Below are 22,392 nucleotides of genomic sequence, written 5' to 3' on the forward strand. Positions count from 1 at the left end.
TGTATAGAGGTAAAGAAAAGTAACCACAGTTATTCAGGATTTCCATGCAAGCAAAATTCCTTTACTCTGACACATATTATAAATAATTTAATAACTGCTATAATAAAACATCAAACAATTGTTATTAAAACCTTCTGAGACCCATCATGTTGTTCCTAGGATTTTTTAGTGTTTAAACACCTATAGCAACTACAAATTTCTTACATTTTCTCCCAATAGTAGCTTTGAATTACTTTCACTCATTTTTATATTTACAAGAAATCTTCCTGGCCTGGTACACAAAATTCTGCAAGAATCACAAGTGACATTTTCACTAACAATCAAGGCAGTGCTGTTGATAAAGGGTTGGCACTAGGGGTACTTAACACTTAGGTTATTTGCACCTTACGGTAATAATTCAAAGAGAAATATAGTTTAAAGATACAATACATTCACTTGAAATTTATGAGATAAAAGTACTGATAATCTCATTTTGTTTCTCCTTCTCCCTGTACTCACTACTGCATTCAGACACAGGAAGATAATTTTTTATTACAAGTCTTTGTTTAAAATCTATCACAAAATACATTAATGGTAATATATCCTGATTCAAATAGTATCACTGCAGCTGACCTCTGTCAGAATATAAGATGCAGACTGTTGAACTGGGGGGTTACTGATATTTGCGTGCAGTGGCTACTCCATATTGGTGATCCTCCACCCAGAGAAGGAATCTATGTGTCATTGGGTAATGTCTTATTGTAATTCAGGCTTGGGTTGCTTAATCCAAATGGAATTGCTGAAAGATGGATTTCATGACCACATCTCATTGTCATACACTCCCAATCATCCTTCCTCCCATTGGTATAATACACACTATCTTAATGGCAAGGTCACTGACTATAGATGAATAAGATATCGCCACAATATCCTCGCTATAGCCACATTAGCGGCACTATCTGATCAGCTTTCCAAGTTTACATGTGCCCTTGTTTTTTGAGATTGAGAAAAGATTCTTAAATATATTTCTAGCTAGGGAAAAAGAACCTGACTATAGCAGCCCTGTGTAGGTCATCTCAAAGCAGAACTGAAAAATTTTTTACTTGTCTAGAGGACTTACTGGAGAATACATCATTATAGAAAAAAGATGTGTTGTCTATTGGACACATGGACTCATTAAATAATAGCATTAATTAGTTACATGATGGTGACTTTTTATAGTGTTCTAACTACAAACACATAAAGTCAGTACCTACAATAATTACTACAGACAAGGATAAGCACTGGTCATGTTCTTACAAACATAACAGAGGAATACATACAAATAACAACTTTAGAAAACTGTGTATTTAACTACAGAGTACCTACTACAGAAACCAATGCAGGAACTATACAAAGAAAATTAATTACGCCCATAGCCTTGCTAGCTACCTTTCCCAGTGTCCTCCTGATACCAGACCCACCACCTCTTTGCTAATCCTCCTGGCCTAGCACATACTAACCCACAATTATTTCAATTTTTGGTACTGCCAGGGGTAACTGCATGGCACCATACTATGCTAACTTATTTATTGCCCACGTGGAAAAATCCTTCCTATGCAATCAACATCTAAAATGCCTTGTCTTGTACAGAGTCTGATATTTTAATGGTCTAAACTCATGACAAAGACAGCCTTTGCCCTTCCCTCCATAAATCCACTTTATTTGGTGCTTCTCAACTCAATGAGCTATCTTCTTAGCAGTCAATCTCCACCTCTGAGATGGCTCCATAAATACAATGTTCATATGAAGTACACCAACTGTCAAAATTACAGCTGTTAAAGTTGTCACCCATTCATGTCAAAAAGTATCTTTTTTACAGGTTTGTCATCCATGGACCATGCACCTGCAGTGCAAGCCTAGAGTTATTGAAATATGCCAATAAACTCACCAGAGCATTTATTGATAGATGATCTCCTAACCAGCTCTTGCATAAACAGATCTCCCACACCATCTCCTCTTCTGGTACCAATAAAACCATTAATCAGCTGCTGAACAGTACTACTCTGATCATCCATTATCACCCTGGCCTGGAATATCTCAACCACATCCTTCACCAGTGCTTCAACTACCTCTTGCCGTACCATGAGGTGAGGGAAGCTATCTACAACACCCAAAATAGTGTTCTACCAACAGAATATCATTGTCAATCGCTATTCCAATTCTGTTCCCACTCTTGCACCCCATGGGTCATTTCCTTGTGGACGACCCAGGTGCAAGACCTGTCACATACACCCACCAACCTGCTACAGCAGCCCAATCACAGTAATTTCCTACCCTATAAAAGACACAGCCATGAGTGAAAGTGTAACCATTTTATACATCAGCTATGCTGCAGTCACAGTGCAGCATTCTGTGTGGGCATGACAGGTAACCAACTATCTACTTACACGGATGGCTACTGCCAAACTGTCACAAACTGGAAACTTGACCATCCAGTTGCCAAAAATGCTGTGCATCAGAACAAAAATGCCTTCAACAGCTGCTTCACTGAGTGGGTTATTTGGATGTGTCTTCCAGTGCAAGTTTCTCTGAACTATACGAGTGGGAATTCTCTCTTCAGTGTATTCTGAATTCATGCAATCCCCCTAGCCTACACGTCTGCTAACTTGTTTCCCACTGACTCAACTCCCCCCCCCCCTCTTTTGTTATTGTCCACACTGCTCCTTCCCTATCCAGATCATGTGTTGCTTCTCCCATCACCCCCCCCCCCCCCTCCTCCTCAAGCAGCCATTTTCTCTCTCTCTCTCCCTCTATCTATCAATCTATTCCCCCTTTCCACTCCTCTCCCTTTCTCTCTCCCCTCCATGTCTCCCTTCCATCTCCACCTTCTTCTCTTCCCTTTTCTCTATAGCTCTGATATGCTCCACCCCATGAGAATTACTCTTGTCCTTTTGTGCACTTGCCGAGTTATCTGCTTTTCCACTCCAGGCTTGCATTATCCCACTACCCCCTCCTTGCCACATGCCTCCTTCCCTGCCCCTTCCATCAGCCCAGGCCACTGCTCTCTAATGTAATCAGTGTCACCATGTCCATAATAGTGTGCATTTGGTGGGTGCCTGTGTGGTTGCATGTGTGACAGTGTGTTCTTTCTGCCACAAGAAGAGCCAGGGATTGAAAACTACTTAATACAGTGTTCTGTTATCTGTGTATGTATCAGTCCATTTTATTTTGCATGGCTATAATTATGATTGAATTAAGATGGTTAGAGAATGTAAAATGGGAACCAATATTAAGTGGAACTTATCTGAATGATAAATGGGAGAAGTTTATGAAGTTCCTCATACTGAAGAGTGATGAAACATACATAGTAACAACAACTGTTTATTAGTGATATAGAGAACAGAACTCAAATACAATGTCCTCACCTCCTAATGTTGCCTGAAATGTGCCTTCATGATGAAGCCCTCAAGTCACGATAAGTTTTGCAGCACGAAGAGCCAAGGGCAATCATTTTTAGGATCCGACCTGATACTCAGAGTATGTCCTTGAGATGATGGTAGCTTCTGAGATGTCAGGCATTGACAGTTATTGGAAATGATGCCTCAGATGACAATAGATGCCAAGGAATGACAGTGCTTCTGGGATGTTGGGCTTTGGCAGATGTTGGACACAGTCCCTCAGATGATAACTCCCGGTGGGATGCATGCAGTGTGGCGTGATACCTGGAAGCAGTAGATGGTGGTCCCGCAGAGTATCAATGAAAGATACTCATGGTGAGGGCTTAAGGGGAGCAGCTGATATGGCCAGCATGAAGCCCTGGGACAAAACTGTCCTGCATAATCTGACACTGGCAAAAATAATCTCTTGAAGGATACCCAAATAGCACTGAGAACACATGTGACATAGCACAGGAAAGCACTGCTCTGCTTACAGCACTTTTTGTCGCAATAGGCACGCTGCCTATCGGTGAGGTTTGTATTCCCAGATACTGTCGTGGCTGCTGGTGGTTTGACTGTACACAGCACCATGGCTCTATTTACAAACAGCCTCTGTGGTTAGGCAGGGACCATAAATAGCCCGTAAAGCACACACACACTGGTGTGGTGCCCAATATGTGCAGGGGCAGCCCTGCATACACCACATCCCTCCTCCCTTAAAAAGAAATGGTGCAACCATCTCATAGAAGCATTGCACCCAAGAAGGAGGCACAACACAGCTGCTAGTGCTGACTGCTCAAACAACTGGTATGTAACTAATTACAGTAACACAATCTTGCATTCCATAAGTGCTGAACAGAAAGAAAATCTTGCGCATAAAAATGAAATGCAACATACAATGAAGAAGTCTGCTGAGCAAGTGGTGTAGGATCCACAACCTCTGATAAACAAGAATAGAAAAATGACAAACACTGCATAACAACTTCCAAAAACTCAACACAAGATATCTGAATATACTGAATCAAGCTACTAAAGAACTCAAGAAATTGTTCCCAACACAGCAACCACGTCGTGTCCTCAAAGGGGAATGGTAACTGGCTTCTGTATGTGACAGCTTGGCTGACCAGGCCTAGGTGGAGCTTGCAGCAAAATTTCCTTGAAGGCACAACTCAAGATCCAGAAGAACATGACAGGATCGGCAATGTCAGCAGGAATGATGAGACTGGCAGCAACAACAGGAGCAGCCACTGGGATGGCCACGGTGCCACAAAAGGGGACAATGGGGCCAACTGCAGAGATGCCTGCAACGCCGGGAGGGTCAGCTGTGGCAGTTCTGGTGACAATAACACTGACAAGACAGCTAGTGACGGCAAGAGGAGTGGTGATACCAGGGTCAGTGATGACAAGACTGACAGCTGGGTCGACACTGTAGTGATGACATAAGAACTGACCACAAAAGGGCCAGTGGCAACAGGACTGACTAAAAAGGTCACCGTATTATCGACAGGTTGGGTGACGACAAGAGGGCCAGCAATGCACTGATAAGATGACAGAACTGATGCAGTGGCTGACAGGCTTGACCATGACAGAAGGGCTGACCGTGACAGGGCCAGAGGCTGGCAGTTGCACGACTGATGGTGACAGCGTCAACAGGATGGGCAGCAACAACGGGAATAATGAACGAATGTATGCCATCGCTGAGATGTTGGGTGAAGACAGGAGGCTGACTGAGACAGGGCTGGTGACGCGTGGGCTGGTGATTGGAACTGATGTTGTTGCTTACAGGCTAGCTGATGACTGGAGAGCAAGCCGTGAGAGGGCTGGTGTCAACAGGAGTGACACCAAAAGGAGGGCGGCCAAAACAGGGTCGTTGCTGATGGGAGGGCCAGTTGTGGCACAGTCAGCACTGACAGCAACAATGATGAGATAGTAGATGTCTGATGGCATCATCAGGAAAAAATCTCTGTTAGACACTGCAAATGACCTGACTTCAGGTGGCCCAGCTTGCCACACACAAAGTTTTAGGTCACCAGTCCAGACACTGCTCACGATCAAGCTCACTTGAACACTACGGGGAAGATTGTCCAACATTACCAAAAACATGGCACGTGCACTGCTTGGCTGGAGGCAGCTGTCACAACAAAAATGCAAATCTAACTGTCCCACTAAGAAGTTACGTCCTCTGTATTAGTGTCTGAGAAAAACACAAACAAGAAGTTTTTGCACATGCGCTGGCAACAAAGTGAACACTTCATTATGTATCTTGAATGCCAAAGGCAAATCCTCTTTCTGTCCATCAAACACCCAAAAAGTTGGCACAGATACAGAAATGGTGTGCCAAGATGTGACTGTAGTAGACAAAACCACAGTGAGCTGAATTACACCGTGCAGTAGTTACTGAATTTACTGCTCCTGTAACTGCACAGTTGAGACAAAAGCAGCTCCGATGATGGGACAGATATGATAAGACAAAATGACACTCAAACTTTACATGAAAATATGCCACTAGTGAACTGAAACCTGAACCTGGAATTACTGAAAACAATGAGAGAATTCGCACTTGTACAACACATGAACAGACTGGCTGAACTACACTACACAAGAAGACAAGGACCAACAACCCTGTTTCACTGGTTTGCCTAGACTGATAAACTTGCCCCATAGTAATAATCATGAAATGTGATGAACACCATTGCCCTCAGAGTCTGACAATACAAGAACCATAAAACACTGCCCCCTCAAAACAAACTAGCACACAAGCAAAAATACACTCACTTGAAACCATACAAAACAACCTGAAAATGAAACATGCTCTAACAAGGCAAACCAATACACAGCAAAAAACAATAAATAAGGCTTGAAGAAAACAGAAACATGAAACCTTGGAGTGTATGGCAGATGAGAGGAGACAAGACATAAAAGCACTTTTAACACATATGAGAAACAGCCTCATTGCCAAGTATGGCTGAATAGAGAAAATCAATGAAAAACCACACAAGACCTTGTAGCTCATCACCACTGAAGCACCCTCATACTGAGGAGAGATGAAAGACATGTTATAATAACAACTGTTTATTAGTGATATGGAAAACAGAACTCAAATAAGATGTCTGTGGATGGATGTTCACACAACTGAAGTACAAACAGAATTCTCTCCACAGATGACGCTTGAGATGTGCATACAAAATAAAGCCCATGAGTTGTGATAGGTGGCAGAGCTTTCAGGTCAGTTGTGCATATACCATCAACCCCTATTATGCACTGACCGACAATCACTCTTACTCCCAGGTGCAATAATATGGTGGCTAACTAGTATGCATGTTGGGCATGAACCATCTGTGATAATTCAGTGTTTTGAATGTTCACATTTACAAATACTTATTCTGCTTTGAAAAATATTAATAAATTATAGTATGGAGACTTTTAGCACAATGTAAATAATTTAGGAGTAAAGGAAATGACTCACTAGTTGGAAGCATTCAGATGTTGACAGGCGCACAAAACAAAATAAAACTTTGCTGTCCTATGCATGATTGGATGAATCATTATGCATTCATAAAACCATACACATAATTCTAAATGAAAAACTCATTACACAGAGAATAAATCTGTATCAATGAACAATTTTCTGGAATTGTAATTTTATAGGATTGACTCAATGTGATTATTAAAGGCAGCAAATTTATTTTTTTATGTGCCTGTCTATGATTCAATATCTCCACTATTTGGCGAGTGTCTAGATTTACTTTAATTATTTGCAACTAATTTAGGTGCTTTACAAGACCATGAAGATGCTTATTTCTATGCCATCAATTTGAAAGTGAAATTTAAGATTTTGAGGTTCCTTCTGCTGTCTTTTCCGCATCAGATCTGTCTGTGAGTTACTGAATACATTAGAAGCTGTAGATCTGCTTGGTGATTTTACATAGGAACTAACCCAGACAAACCATGGTGAAGTACGATAATCAAGTATAATCTGCATTTAAAGTGACATATATATGTCAAATACAAATATAAAAAATATCTTTTGTGATGGTGTGAGAAACAAATAGCATGAAAATGTCAAAACCAGAAAGAACCTACATGTAGCACAATCCTAACAGTAGAATTATCAAATATTACTACAGGAAACCAAAAGTTTCTGTTCAAAGACCATACAGCCCAGAATTGGTATGGCACTTAGGCAAAATCACTATGAGCACTGAGAGAGTCATCTTACTGCTGCACCAAGCTGCAGATAGCTATTTGGTAAAACAATGTCCTGCTGCATGAAGCAGCCTGTAACTGCCAGCTGCACATCCTCATCTGGCACGAAACATTGATTCTTCAAGGCCTTTTTTAAGGGATGAAGAGCATGATAATCACGTAGGGAGGGATCAGGACTATTGGATGGATGCTTGAGTGTCTCTCACTTGAACTATGCATAATTGATGAGGCTGGCCTCCCACTTTGTCTAGCATCTTGTGTCAAATCATGACCAGCACAGAACTTGGCACACCATTCCACAACGGAAGTTTTCGACAGACATGCTGCCCCATACGCTTTCATTATCCAATGAATGTCTACCAGTGTTTGTCCTTTAGCAGCCATGAAAAGAACAACAGCATGTTGGCCCTGTTTTGACGCATCTGCTAATAATGTCAACACACTTCACATCTCCATATTTGCTGCAAGCACCTCAGAAGGAAACAAATGCCTCACTGATCCTTTGCTACATTGCATATACTTTGAAGCAAGACCCTCAAATGGAAGCCTTTTGATCACCCCTTATTTATGGGGGCAAGAATCATGTATCTTCCAATTCAGAATTAAGTCCACTGAGCTACAATGCTGAATACCTGTCACTAATAACGAACTAGAAATTGTAATTGTTCACAACCGATCTAGTGATGTAAAGTACCACATTTCCCAGAATAAATGATGGAGGAACTATGGGACTTTACACTCAATGGTCACAAAAAAATTTAAGACTTCACTGTTAAACACATTCTACAGAGACCACTAAGCCTCTTAATGTGGATATTATAGGCTCCAGGAATTAATAACAGGATTATGATTTAGATAAAGGCGTGCCTACAGCGCAGAACTCAGAATATAAGGATAGAGAAAGCTGTATCAGAGAAACCCGAATTATTTTCAGCTGTGCTTTAGGGAAGACTGCTGGAGCTATTACTGTTTATACCATGTATAAAAGACACTGGAACTGATATCAACTCTAACATTTGCCAGTTTGCAGATGATCTGATGGTGTATCACAAAACAAGGTAATTAAGAGATTGTGAAACTCTCCAAGAAGATCTTGCTACAGCAGGGGAATGCACTGACAATTCTGTTCCAGCAGGTCCGGGGCAACACCTGAGTATAATGTAGTGATGATACCTTTAGTATCTAGAGTAACGTTTAATAGTAAACTCAATTAGAATTTTCACTTAAAAGATGTATTCCATAGTGCACACACAACCCTTTATTAAGAAGTGAGGCTTTTAAACCATTAATAAAAAAAGAAGGCCTAGTGCTCCTTGATTAGGCCTTATTTGCAGCATTGTCATTCTGTGTGGGACACATATTGACAACACCCAGTTTCAGATTGTGGGTCAGTGTAAGCAAGAGCGGCGAGATTTTTTCACAGAAATGTTTAGCGCTTTGGTGGTATCACTGACATGATAAATAACATGAAATAACTGACAAGATTCAGAGCATGCATACAACCCTTACATGCTGCAGTGCATAGGTGACTACTAACAGTATGATGAGTGAGGAAGAATGGAGAAGCTATGGATTAGACCAATCTCATAAAATAAATGAGCTACAATGAAAAATGTCAGTGACTAGGTTCTCCTTCACACACAAATGGGGAACAGAGTGGTGCACATTACCAAACAAGGTCCTACACACATTCTCTGAAAGAGAGTATATATTTTCCTATTGTCACAGTTTCAGCCTAACATATTTGTAGTATCAAAACAATATCTCATTTGTGAAAGAAGGGTGGCAGTTTTAGTTCAGCCCAGGGCTGGTTTAGGCAGTATTAAATGAATATACACCCTTAACTACTGCTTAAACCACCTTTAAGATAAAGCACGACTGCTGCCCTTCTTTCCACAAATGAAGATGCGTTTTGATATTACAATTATGATTTCAAGTTAAAATTATTTCTCTTTATCTCTTGGGTACAGTAATTTAATTTGTTAATAATTATTATGTAGTATCAATAAATACAATGCTTAAAGAGCTCTACAACACTCATAGGAAATAGTGTACTAAATAACAAGCCTTTAAATGCCTGATGTTTAATACTTTGTTGACAACAGAATATTTGTCAAGATTCAGTCAATTTTATTATAATCGGTGGTTTTATAAGCTGCAACTGTGCACCACACGTTTGCAATACATGTGTCAAAATCACATTATTATGTGTTTGTAATGACCCACGTATTTTATACAAGGAGCTACTAAATTTCATAAGAAGCTTTATATAAAAAAAAGCCCAATATTTCTTTTTTGAGCCTTGTCTGTCTGTGACTTGTTTACTAAAGTCCTGTAAATATTACAGACTTTCTTATTTACTTATTTATTTAGTTAAGGATCATCTCACCAATTATTATTGGGAATCAGATCAACAGTTATTCCCATTTGTTTCTCAAAACATACTTCAACATTCAATTTCCTTTTTGTTTGAAATATTTTATGCAATTTACAAACTTACTGCTATTATCATTACTTGGTTTCCCAGTTACCCACATTCTAATAAAATATCACAAAGTTTTGGGTCAACCATAAAATCTGGTATTAGTGCTCCCCAAATACTAGTATTGAGTCATTTTAAGACAATTACTATAATTCAGGAATTATCAGCCATCACAATCGCTATGCACACACATGGTTGTCGAATAAAAACATCAACGTCAGTTCGTAAGTGTGAATATAGTTTGCTAGAAAACATTCATTCTATCTGCTGTTTCATTTCTGTTTACTGTGCCAAATGAGTAGTCAATGGACAGTTTTTATTACAGAGTAACGAGGGTTGCTTCATTCATGCAAACACTGCAAAATATTCCATTAGTTTCGGCTGATTTGCTCTTATTATTATTCTATCCATATTAGATGCCCTACAAAATGCTGCAAGCAAGATTCAACGTTTATAAACTTTGACACACTAACACCTATTAAAAAAACACGTGTACCGGCTGGAGCAACAAACAGAAGTATTTCCCAGTGTCGTCAAATGAAGCATAATATAAGCTACATAAAACATTAAAAGGCTCGGTATTATTCTAATGCTGTTCGAATAAAATACACTGCAAAGAACACACGTCACAAACCTAGTTCCGCTGTCATCTTTCAAATTATGAGCATTGCGGAGAATCCACTGCAATATCGTGTCCAGTTTCTCATTGGCATCTTCATCTTTCTTAACAATATCTTCAATCTTGTAATTAAGGTTGTGTTTTCGTTTCCGTCTGTGGTGGGGAACAAGATACTTTAATTCTGATAAGTCATCACAAAACTGACGCTCTGTGTTGAGACTGTAGTAACCTAATACCTCAGGCCTTTGAAAAGTGGGGAAGGTCCTTGGAACTTCTTGCAAATGAACATTTAGCTTAGCCGACATTTTTCTAACTCTCAAAAAGTCTGTCTGTTTACCGCGTCTACCCGACCGACAAAAACAAACAACACTCACAGCAGTGTCAGCAGACGACAACACTGTAGACGCAAAGATAACACTTCATTGCAGTTAGCCGGTCATTTCACGCCTTCCAAATACAACTAAAATAATGCTACTCTAGAGAAGTCACGAAAATTGCATTTCAAAATAAATTCCAGTGGCGACACTCGAGTAGCATTTCACACTGCCAGTAGATTTTCACAAGCAACACAAGGAAGCATGTGTGTACTGGAGTGAGAATACTGAGCACATTGACGTTATCGAATACTGCTGTTCGTAAGGAAATTCACCGTTATGACAACCAGTGGCGGCCGGTGGTATCTGAAGTAGGGTCTCGCACCGAAGTTTCATTGTTGCATTTTTACATGACATATTTACAAGGGAGAAAATTATTTGTCTTGACGCATGGTTTCCCGACGTTCGTTATGATTTCAGTTTGTTGGATCCACTTTACGAAGCCTGCAGAAAATTGAAAATTTGTGACAGAAAATTTTTGTGGCAAAGCGCTAACTTATGTAAAGAGCTACATTTACAGTTCTAAAGGATTCTGACAGGAAAAATGATCTGGAAACCTTATTTGGATCCTACAATTTGCTATCAGTACCGTAGTGAACTTTCCAACACAGGTGGATAAAGACAGTAGGTCCCTCATTGATAATATTTTCTTTGAAGAGACACAAAGCAAGAAAATAGCTGTTTACCCAATAACAAACACTCTGTCTGATTACGATGCACAGTTAGCCAGGATAAATGATATAGTGCCCTACAGTGTGAATACTCCTCAGTGGAACTCAGTTAGAATCATTAATGACTATGGGCAGATGTTTTAAGAGTAGTTTACAAGAAACAACGTGGGTGAAATTTATTAAGAACCAAGTGCAAAATAAGATTTAGTCTATTCCATGATAAATTCATGTTAGCATTTGAAAATAGCGTTCCACGTAAGCTAATCAGAAGGGACATTAAACATGTAGAAAACCATGGATCACTAAGGAGATTGAAGTGCCTTGTGAAAGGAAAATGTACCTTTTTCCAAGAACAAGTAGAGACTCAGCAGTAGTTGCACACTAGAAAAACCACCCAAAATTACTAAGGAAGGTTTTACAAAATCAAGAAACATCGAAATAATGTCAGACATCAGAACATCTGACAACAGAGTTAAGGAGATATGGAATGCTGTGAAGTAAGATACAGGACAACCAACCACAGAAGAGGATAACATTACTATTGAATTGAATGGGAGGGTTACAAATGACATGTCACAGGTAGCAAATGAAATTAATAACCATTTCTTAAATACAGTAGAAAAGTTAGGGACCTACAGTTCAAGAGGAAGATCACAGTAATACGTTGAAGAAGTAACTCTCATAAAATTACATCATGTGAATGTACCACCTACTCTACTTCTGAAATTAAGAGGGTGATAAATTCTCTGAAGAAAATAGCCCTTCTGGTTTTGACGGTGTTTCTAATAGAGTAATAAAGATTTGTCCCCTTATAATAAGTCCAGTGTTGTCCAAAATATGTAATGCATTACTAATTCAAGGCATTTTTCCAGAGAGACTAAAATATGCCATTGTTAAACCCCTCTTTAAGAAAGGCGATAAGAGAGACGTCAGTAATTACCGACTTATTTCATTGTTGACATCATTTTCCAAAATTTTTGAGAAGGTGATGTGTTCTAGAATAGTATCTTACCTTGCTAACAATAATATCCTCAGAATATCACAGTTTGGGTTTCAGAAGGCTTGCTCTCCTGACAATGCCATTTACATGTTCACACACCATATATTACAAGCATTAAATAACAAAATAGCACTGGTAGGCATTTTCTGTGACCTATACAAGGAATTTGATTGTGTGAATCAAAGTATACTTCAAGATAAATTGAAGTTTTATGGGACTGATGATATAGACAAACAATGGATCATTTCATACAGTATTTAACCAAAAGAATGTCGAAAGTTGTATTTAGTAGTAATTCAGCCAACAGAATCCAGGGACATAACTCTGACTGGTGAAAAATCACATATCTACATCTACATTTATACTCCGCAAGTCACCCAACGGTGTGTGGCGGAGGGCATTTTATGTGCCACTGTCATTAGCTCCCTTTCCTGTTCCAGTCCCATATGGTTCGCAGGAAGAACGACTGCCGGAAAGCCCCCGTGAGCACTCGAATCTCTCTATATTTACATTCGTGACCGCCTCTAGAGGTATAAGTATGGGGAAGTAATATATTAGATACCTCATCCAGAAACGCAACCTCTCGAAACCTGGACACCAAGCTACAACGCGATGTAGAGCGCCTCTCTTGCAGAGTCTGCCACTTGCGTTTGACCAAGATCTCCGTAACGCCATCACGCTTACTAAATAACCCTGTGACGAAACGCGCCGTTCTTCTTTGAATCTTCTCTATCTCCTCTGTCAACCTGACCTGGTACGGATCCCACACTGATGAGCAATACTCAAGTATTTGTGGAACAAGTGTTTTGTAAGCCACCTCCTTTATGATGGACTACATTTTCTAATTACTCTCCCAATGAATCTCAACCTGGCACCCACCTTACCAACAATTAATTTTAAATGATCATTCCACTTCAAATCGTTCCTAATGCATACTCCCAGATATTTTACAGCAGTAACTACTACCAGTGTTTGTTCCACTAACATATAATCATACAATACAGGATCCTTCTTTCTATGCATTCGCAATACATTACATTTGTCTATGTTAAGGGTCAGTTGCCACTCCCTGCACCAAGTGCCTATCCGCTGCAGATCTTCCTGCATTTCGCTGCAATTTTCTAATGCTACAACATCTTTGTATACTACAGCATCATCCGCAAAAAGCCGCATGGAACTTCCCACACTATCTACTAGGTCATTTATATATATTGTGAGAAGCAACTCCCCTGTGGCACACCAGAGGTTACTTTAATGTCTGTAGACGTCTCTCCATTGAGAACAACATGCTGTGTTCTGTTGGCTAAAAACTCGTCAATCCAGCCACACAACTGGTCTGATATTCTGTAAGCTCTTACTTTGTTTATCAAGCGACAGTGCGGAACTGTATCGAACGCCTTCTGGAAGTCAAGGAAAATCGCATCTACCTGGGAGCCTGTATCTAATATTTTTTGGGTCTCATGAACAAATAAAGCGAGTTGGGTCTCACACGATCTATGTTTTCGGAATCCATGTTCATTCCTACAGAGTAGATTCTGGGTTTGCAGAAATGACATGATACACGAGCAAAAAACATGTTCTAAAATTATACAACAGATAGATGTTAGAGATATAGGTCTACAGTTTTGCACATCTGCTCGACGACCCTTGTTGAAAACTGGGACCATCTGTGCTCTCTTCCCCAAGCCTCAATGTTAGGTCCACTACTATTTCTCATGCATGTAAATGATCTACCATCTAATGTGCAACAAGCAGAATTAGTTTCTTTTTCAGAAGACACGAATATTGTAATCACTCCCAGTATACATAAAGAAATGGAAGAAATGGTGAAAAGAGTTCTGAAAAGTTTCATTGACTGGTTTTCTGTGAATGGTCTCACCCAGAATTTCACAAAGACCCATGGAGGTGGAAAGTGATGGAAAGCTTCCGTTTCTGGATGTTCTGGTGTACAGAAAGGATGATGGTGGTAGTGGTGGTTAGTGTTTAACGTCCCGTCGACAGCGAGGTCATTAGAGACGGAGCAGAAGCTCGGGTTAGGGAAGGATTGGGAAGGAAATCGGCCGTGCCCTTTCAAAGGAACCATCCCAGCATTTGCCTGAAACGATTTAGGGAAATCACGGAAAACCTAAATCAAGATGGCTGGAGACGGAATTGAACCGTCGTCCTCCCGAATGCGAGTCCAGTGTGCTAACCACTGCGCCACCTCACTCGGTAGAAAGGATGATTGGACACTGGGACACAGTGTTTATCGAAAGCCTACGCACACGGACCGTTACCTGCATGCTTCTAGCTGTCATCCATCATTCCAGCGTACGGGGGTCCTACGGACGTTGGAGAGAAGAGCTTATGCCATTTCAGATGGAGAAAGCTGGACACAAGAATTGGACCATCTTAAGGTTGTGTTCAAGCAGAATGGCTATACAGATAAACAGATCCTCGTGGTTTTCAGTTTGGACCTTCACCTGAACCACCAGAAGATACCTGCAAATCAGTGGCTTTTCTCCCTTTTGCTGGGAGTATTTCCTTGATGATAGGAAGAATTCTGAAAAGATATCATATCAAAAGTATTTTTCACCCGCCAGCCAAGATTAGAGAGCTTCTTGGCACTGTTAAGGATGACTTGGGTATGAGGAAGCTCGGTGTGCACAAGATCCCTTGCCACTGTGGGAAGGCTTATATTGGTCAGACAATCCAGACCATTCAGGACCGATGTGTTGAGCACCAGCGGCACACACAGTTGCTACAACCTGAGAAATCTGCAGTGGCAGAGCACTGTCTCACCGAGGGATACAGAATGCTATATGACGAGACACAAATGGTTGCACCTTCATCTCGTTATCGGGAGTGTGTTTGAAAAGAATCCATAGAGATTCGTTTATCTCATAATCTTATTAATAGAGACAATCTTTTAAGTAAGACTCCCAAGTCGGTGTTATCCGACATTAAAAAACGATGGTCTGTGTTTCGATCGTCGGAATAAAATTTTAATTTTTTTTTTAAATTTATGATAGCGATATCTCGATTTCGCCTGTTTCCACCACTGGCGGCGCGGTATGCTTACTTGCGCTAGAGGGCAGTTACGGCACCTTCTCGCGAACGCCTTGTGGGCCTTCTGCGGCCTATATAGGTCCCGCCGCTGGCGCTGGGAAGTATGACCGCGTATTGCATTCCGGTCTCCTCTTCAAGCTCCAAACCTTCGCCCTTCCCATTAACTACGTCCGTCTGATCGGCTCCTTTCTCTCCCACTGTCCTTCATTCGTTACCATCCATAACACGGATTCCTACCCCTTTTTTTCTTTCCGCCGGTGTGTCCCAAGGCTCCGTCCTCTCCCCCCTTCAGTACCTTTTGTATACGGCGGACATGCCACCGCCGTCACCCCCGGTCCACCTTCTCCAGTTTGCCGATGACACCGCCTTCCTTGCCCTTGCCCCCACCCTGCAGCGCTCCCAACACCTTCTCCAATCCCATCTTGACCGTTTCACCGCTTGGTGCAACCAGTGGTTGCTCAAGGTCAATCCCTCCAAAACCCAGACGATCATTGTAGGCAAAACCACCCCTTCCTTCCTTCCTTGATTTCTATTTCACCATCTATGGCCGTCCTATCGCCCCCACTCCCACCCTCAAGTACCTTGGCGTCACCCTCGACCGTCACCTCTCCTGGACCCCCCATCTCCGGACAATCCAAGCCAAGGCACACTCCCGACTCCGTCTCCTCAAGCTCCTTTCGGGTCATACATGGGGTCTGGACCCCTCTACTATCCTCCACACCTATAAATCCCTTATCCGCCCTATCTTTGCTACGCCCATCCGGCCTGGATCTCCGCCCCCCCTACCTTTTATATAAATCCCTTCAAATCCTTGAACGCCATGCTCTCCGACTCGCCTATCGCATTCATCTCCCCTCCCCCACATGGATCCTGTACGATCTCATTCCTTTCCCCCACCTCCTCCTTTTCCTTAAAAGGATACAGATCCTGTACACCTCCCACAAACTCGACCCTCCCCACCCGCTTGTCTCGCCCATCCTCTCCCACCCCCGCCCGCTGCCGCACCTGTATTCCCATGTCCCACCTGGTCTCCATCTCTCCACCCTCCTAACCCTCTCCCAAGGTGGCTTCCGCCAGCTCCCCCTCCCTGCTGATGTTCTCCTCCTCTCCATATACCCCTACCAACTTTGATCCTCCTTCCCTCTTCCTGTGTCTGTCCCTTTGGGCACCCTACCTCCCTTTCTCCCCACTCCTCCCCCGGGCTTCCCCTCCCCTGTCCCTCTCCTCCTCCTCCCATCTCCTCAGCCATTGGAGTCTTTGTTCTCCCCTCCCCCCCCCCCCCCGCCTTTCTCCCTCTCTTGGCAGGTCCCCGGACTCGCACACGCTACATGGACTTTCGCGCGCCGGAGATCATCGCCATCAGTGTCTCGTGTGCGCCGTCGTGTTTAGTGTTCACCGTCACACTCCATCGTTCACCTGTGCCATCTCCATCTTCAGTGTTTGTGCATCGTGTCAACAGTTTCAAGTGTGGATTATCGTCGAGTGTGAACGGCTCCTTGTTTGTCTTTCTGTGTCGACTGTTTTCTTGCCCACCGTTCCGTAACCTATGTGTAATCTTTCTGTTTTTTTCTCATTGTGTATCCTATGGCTGAAGAGCAGCATAGAACGCTCTGACAGCCTGCCTGTTGTACAGGTTTTAAAATTACAATAAAGGAAAAAAAGCGCTGGGAAGTTAGTTCCGGCGAGATCGTGCACCAGAACTCTCACCTGAAGATGGCGGCCAGTTGGACCGCAGAAATATTGTGTCATGAAGACGTTATGATCTGGCTGCACGCAGGAGAAGAATATTATCAATTATTACACCAGGAAAGCCTTCGTATTCATGTAGACATCTGTTTAAGTAGTTGGGTATTCTGACTGCTGCTTCACAGTATATTTATTCCCTCATGAAGCTTGTAAATAATCCACTACAGTCCAGAAGGAACAGTGACGTACATAATTACAATACTAGAAGAAAAATGACATTAATTTCTCAACATTAAGGTTGTCTTTAGCACAGAGAGGGGTGCACAATGCTGCAATAACAATTTTTGACCACTTAGCTAGTGATATAAAATGTCTCACAGACAGCAAGGTAAAATTTGAAAATAAATTGAAAAAGTTATTCCATAGAAGAATCCCTATGTTATTAACGTGTAAAAGGTGGTGGGTAGCAATTGCTAACTCAGTCTGTGTATCTTGTTTTCATTTTGAGGAATAATAATAATAATAATAATAATGTGATGTTTAGAATACAAATAGATGTACAAATTAATTTGCAATAAGAGAGTAAAATGACTCATTTCACATCATGACGATTTATCGTGCAAAATGAGCCATGGAACATAAAAGTAACTAACTAACTAACTTACTCTTACCTCACTCATACTGGTAATTCGCCCTGCTCTCCTGTTTTTTACTGACGCAAACTTGTCGGTCACCAGTTGATTAAAGTCTAGGATCTCCATCATGAGATCTCTTTTAATGAAAAGCATCGCCAATGCTGGCAACCTTCGGTGTGTCATACCCATTCCAAGGTTGAAAATAACCTTTTCTGCTTAGTGAACGTCTTCCCTAGGTTGTTTGTTGTTATAAACTTCTATCGACTAACACCTACATCTACATATACATAGATACTCCGAAAGCCACCGAACGGTGTGTGACAGAGGATACTCTGTACCACTAACGTTCATTTCCTTTCCTGTTCCACACGCTAATACAGCGAGGGAAAAATGACTATTTGCCTCTGTATGGGCCCTAATTTCTCGTGTCTTATCTTTGTGGTCCCTACGCGCAATGCATGTTGGCGGTAGTAGAATCGTGTTTCAAATGCTGGTTCTATAAATTTTCTCAATAGCGTTTCTCGAAAAGAACGTCTCATTTCCTCCAGGGATTCCCATTTGAGCTCCTGAAGCATCTCTGTAACACTTACATATTGTTCAAACCCACCAGTACCAGATATGGCAGCCTGTCTCTGAATTGCTTCAATGTCTTCCTTCAATCCTACTTGGTACAGATACCAAACACTCGAGTGGTAGCCAAGAATAGGTCGCACCAGCTTACTATATGTGGTCTCTTTCCCAAAATTCTCCCAACAAATGGAAGTCGACCATTCGCCTTCCCTGCCGTAGTTCTCACACACCCATATCATTTCATATGGCATTGCAACATTATGCACAGGTATTTAAACGACTTGACTGTGTAAAGTTAGACACTAGTAAAACTGTATCTGAACATTACTGGTTTGTTCTTCCTACTCATCTTCATTAACTTACATTTTCCATATTTAGAGCTAGCTCCCATTAATCAAACCAACTAGAAATTTTGTCTGTCATCTTGTATCTTCCTAGTAACTCAATTTCGACACATTACTGTACACTACAGCGTCTTGAGCAAACAACCACAGATTGTTGCTCACCCTGCCTGCTAAATCATTTATGTATATAGAGAAGAAAAGAGGTCCAATAGTATTTCCCTGGGGCACTCCAGGTGACACCCTTGTCTCTGATGAATACTCGTCATCAATGACAACATGCTGGCTGATATTAATTAAGAAGTTTTCAAGCCATTCACATATCTGTGCCTCCAGTGGGGCATCATGTCAAATGCTTTCCAGAAATCTAGAAATATGGAATCTGCCTTTTGCCCTTCATCCATAGTTTGCAGTATATGATGTGAGAAAAATATCAGCTGAGTTTTGCAAGAGTGATGCTTTCTAAAACCAAGCTGTTTCATGGACATAAGCTCCTCAGTCTCAAGAAACGTTAATATATTCAAACTGAGAAAATGTTCAAGGTGTCTGTAGCAAACTGAAGACTATAATTTTGGGAGTCTGTTCTTTACCCATCTTATATACAGGAGTCACCTGACAATGATGTAAATTCTAGTGCTATGCAGATAGAAGATAATTCATGATGTCATTTAAGCTTATCCAAGAAAATACACAGTACACAAAACATACTTTCTATCAGATATCATCAGCAAAGTTAGAAAAGCAGAAGGGAAACTTTTGTGGGAGAAACAATAATGAAGCTACAAGATGATCTCAGATATTATCTCACCACTCATCTGCTTTTCCTCTTTTTTCACTTAGTTGTGTCCAACTTCCTTTTCTTCATTGATCAATCCATAGATTCATCTCACAGGTGTTGTCAATATCACCTCGGATCTTGATCATATTTAATGGCTTCATCAACAGAGCACACATTAGTGTCTCCATGTTATAGATGACCAAAGAGAACTTAAACTAATGGCATGACTTTACAAAGAATTGCAAACAATAATTAAAACTACAACTGGAAAGAACTTTTTTTATGACAAAGTGCCTGGCAAATAGTAGTTTCACTCATTATATAGTTATTTTTCATTACGTGATTCATACATTCAGTATTCCGATGTCTTTCTTGCAGTCATGAACTGTGTTTACAGATCAAGATGAAAATTCCATCTAATAGGACAAGATCGAGACACACACTTTCTCGCCACCTCATAAAGGATCGCACTTCTGGTGGGGGCTATTTGAGAAAAAGGCACACATTCCCTGTGAACTCGAAACAAGCATTTTCACACTGCAGTTGATTGATGCCACCATGCTCATTGTAAGATTAGCTTGATGAGCATAGCAATGAACATAATTTGCATCAGGATAGAATTTTTCCACAACAGCTTCTACTAGAACACACAAACCAACAATAATTAATTAAATTATAGTCTGTGAAATTAATTTTTGGGGTCTTATTTACTTTTAGTTTATGGCTGAGTGCAAATAATCGTAGGTAAACTTTACAGTGAGTAGCAAATACAATTTACAACAACTGTCTGTTTACTTCTAAGAGTCACTAAACGATGTTCCCTGTCTAAGTCAGCCCTGGACGATTATCTATAACCAAGTGGGTGACAGCTGCTCATCTATCTTCGAAGTAGACTTCTGCACGTTATCGTCTGGTCATTGGCGGATTGCACTTGGCAGGCAATTGGGCGAGGCGAAGTCGATATCTTTATCCTCAGCGCCGCCTGTGACACTGGTGGAACTCACTCAAGTAGCAAGTCTATATGGCACTGCAACCAGCTCACATCTTTTCGCCTGTGGGGCTTTTGTCCTGGTTACATCTTGTTTGGATGACATAACAGTAAGACTAAAGTCGATTAGCAAAAATAAATATATAAGTTATCTATATTTTATAAGTTTCATTATTTATACCTTACTAATTATTTAATTAAAGCCACATACAAAAGCCTATTTGAATGTTTATTTTACAACAGAGGACACTGTTACAACTATTATTCATTTAATTCATATGACATTACCTGGTGTTGTCATTAATAAAATGAACAAAAATATGTTACTTGCTAATACTTTACACTGTATACAAACAAATAATCACTGTTAATGGAAATGAAACGAACACAAAGTTTTTCTCATTCAAATTTTTAAAATTAATCCTAGAAACGAGTTCAAATATTCTCCGTGTTTTGTTGCTAGCTTCCACTCCTTTTACGATATTACTTTGGTTGACAATTACTTCATCAACTGAGGTGGAATAGACAAAATATGTTCCCTTGGGAGTGACCTTCTTCCTCAGAAAACTCATGGTGATTTAATCTCCTGTCATTAGAATTATTTTGGCGATGTAAGATTTATTTCGGTCTCCTTTTTTCTTTTTTTAACATGATCAAAACCAAGTTGTCAACGTTGTACATATTTTTGTTCTGTGGTTCTTGGTTTCCTTCCACATCACAGGAATCTCTAATTTTGCTTCCAGCATCTCTTGTTTCTGAAGACTCATGATCTTCACCAGGTTCCAGGCAGAGAAGACTATCAATTCTTCCATCTTCTCCTAAGCTGAGACACCTTTTCCTGAAAAAACTTTAAACCTTTTTCCCCGTTTTTTGTTTAGCTTGTGGATGTGTTTTTTGGGTAAGTATTCCTAAGCAGGAAGAGTCTGCAGATCTGTCTTTTCCTCAAAATCAGGAATTTTACTTAATATATTGTCTGGACTGAAGGGAACTAAACCGATCCACAAAATCCATATCTTCTTGGGTTCTGGTACCAACTTCATCGAAGGCCGATTTCAGCGTGTGTGGGAGCTCAGTCTTTGTCAGTCTCCTTCTGTTCTTCATCTTGTAAGTGTCCAAAACTTACCGCCATGCACCCTCCAAAGGGCGAAATATGCCACTTCAAGGGGTTAGCAAATGTGTGTTGTGTTTGGCAAAAGTGGCACAAAACTGTGTTGTTTTCTTCACAGGAATGGATTACCTCGGACACATTGCTTGATAAGTTATCTCCAGTTATGATCTTATGTCCATCCTTTCTCTCCATCTTGTTGAACCAATCACTGAACATTATCATGTCGAACCAGCCACTTGAATTTCTACTGAATGCTGAACCTTGAATCCCCCCTTCACACCAACTAGAGTATAAATGTTCAGCTTTATGAGCCATACAAGGAGTGAGAGGAGTTCCATCACTAGCTGCAGCCATCATTACACTCTTGCTAATTCTTGGGGTGTCTATGATCCTTTCCATGCTTAAACAAGAAGATTTTTGTGGACCCAGGATCACTATAAAAGTTAGTTTTGTCAACATTTATTGCGTTTTCTGGATGCACTCCATCA

The 22,392-nt window shown here is 40.9% G+C and overlaps 1 protein-coding gene across 2 annotated transcripts in view; it reads right to left on the minus strand.

The window, feature by feature from the left end:
- LOC126365998 (decapping and exoribonuclease protein-like) overlaps positions 1–11,720 on the minus strand; it is a 40,971-nt gene extending 29,251 nt beyond the window's left edge. Inside the window, exons 1-2 of one of the 2 annotated variants that reach the window (XM_050008824.1) lie at positions 10,942–11,124; positions 10,721–10,858 (exon numbers count right to left, since the gene is read on the minus strand). In XM_050008824.1, the coding sequence (XP_049864781.1) occupies positions 10,721–10,858; positions 10,942–10,994 (191 nt within the window). In that variant the 5' untranslated portion in view covers positions 10,995–11,124. Of the gene's footprint in view, positions 1–10,720 lie in introns of both variants that reach the window. The other variant, XM_050008823.1, reaches the window with a different exon arrangement.
- Between the last annotated feature and the right edge of the window lie 10,672 nt (positions 11,721–22,392).

Source organism: Schistocerca gregaria, chromosome 4 (assembly GCF_023897955.1).
Source record: "Schistocerca gregaria isolate iqSchGreg1 chromosome 4, iqSchGreg1.2, whole genome shotgun sequence".
Taxonomy (NCBI): Eukaryota; Metazoa; Arthropoda; class Insecta; order Orthoptera; family Acrididae; genus Schistocerca; species Schistocerca gregaria.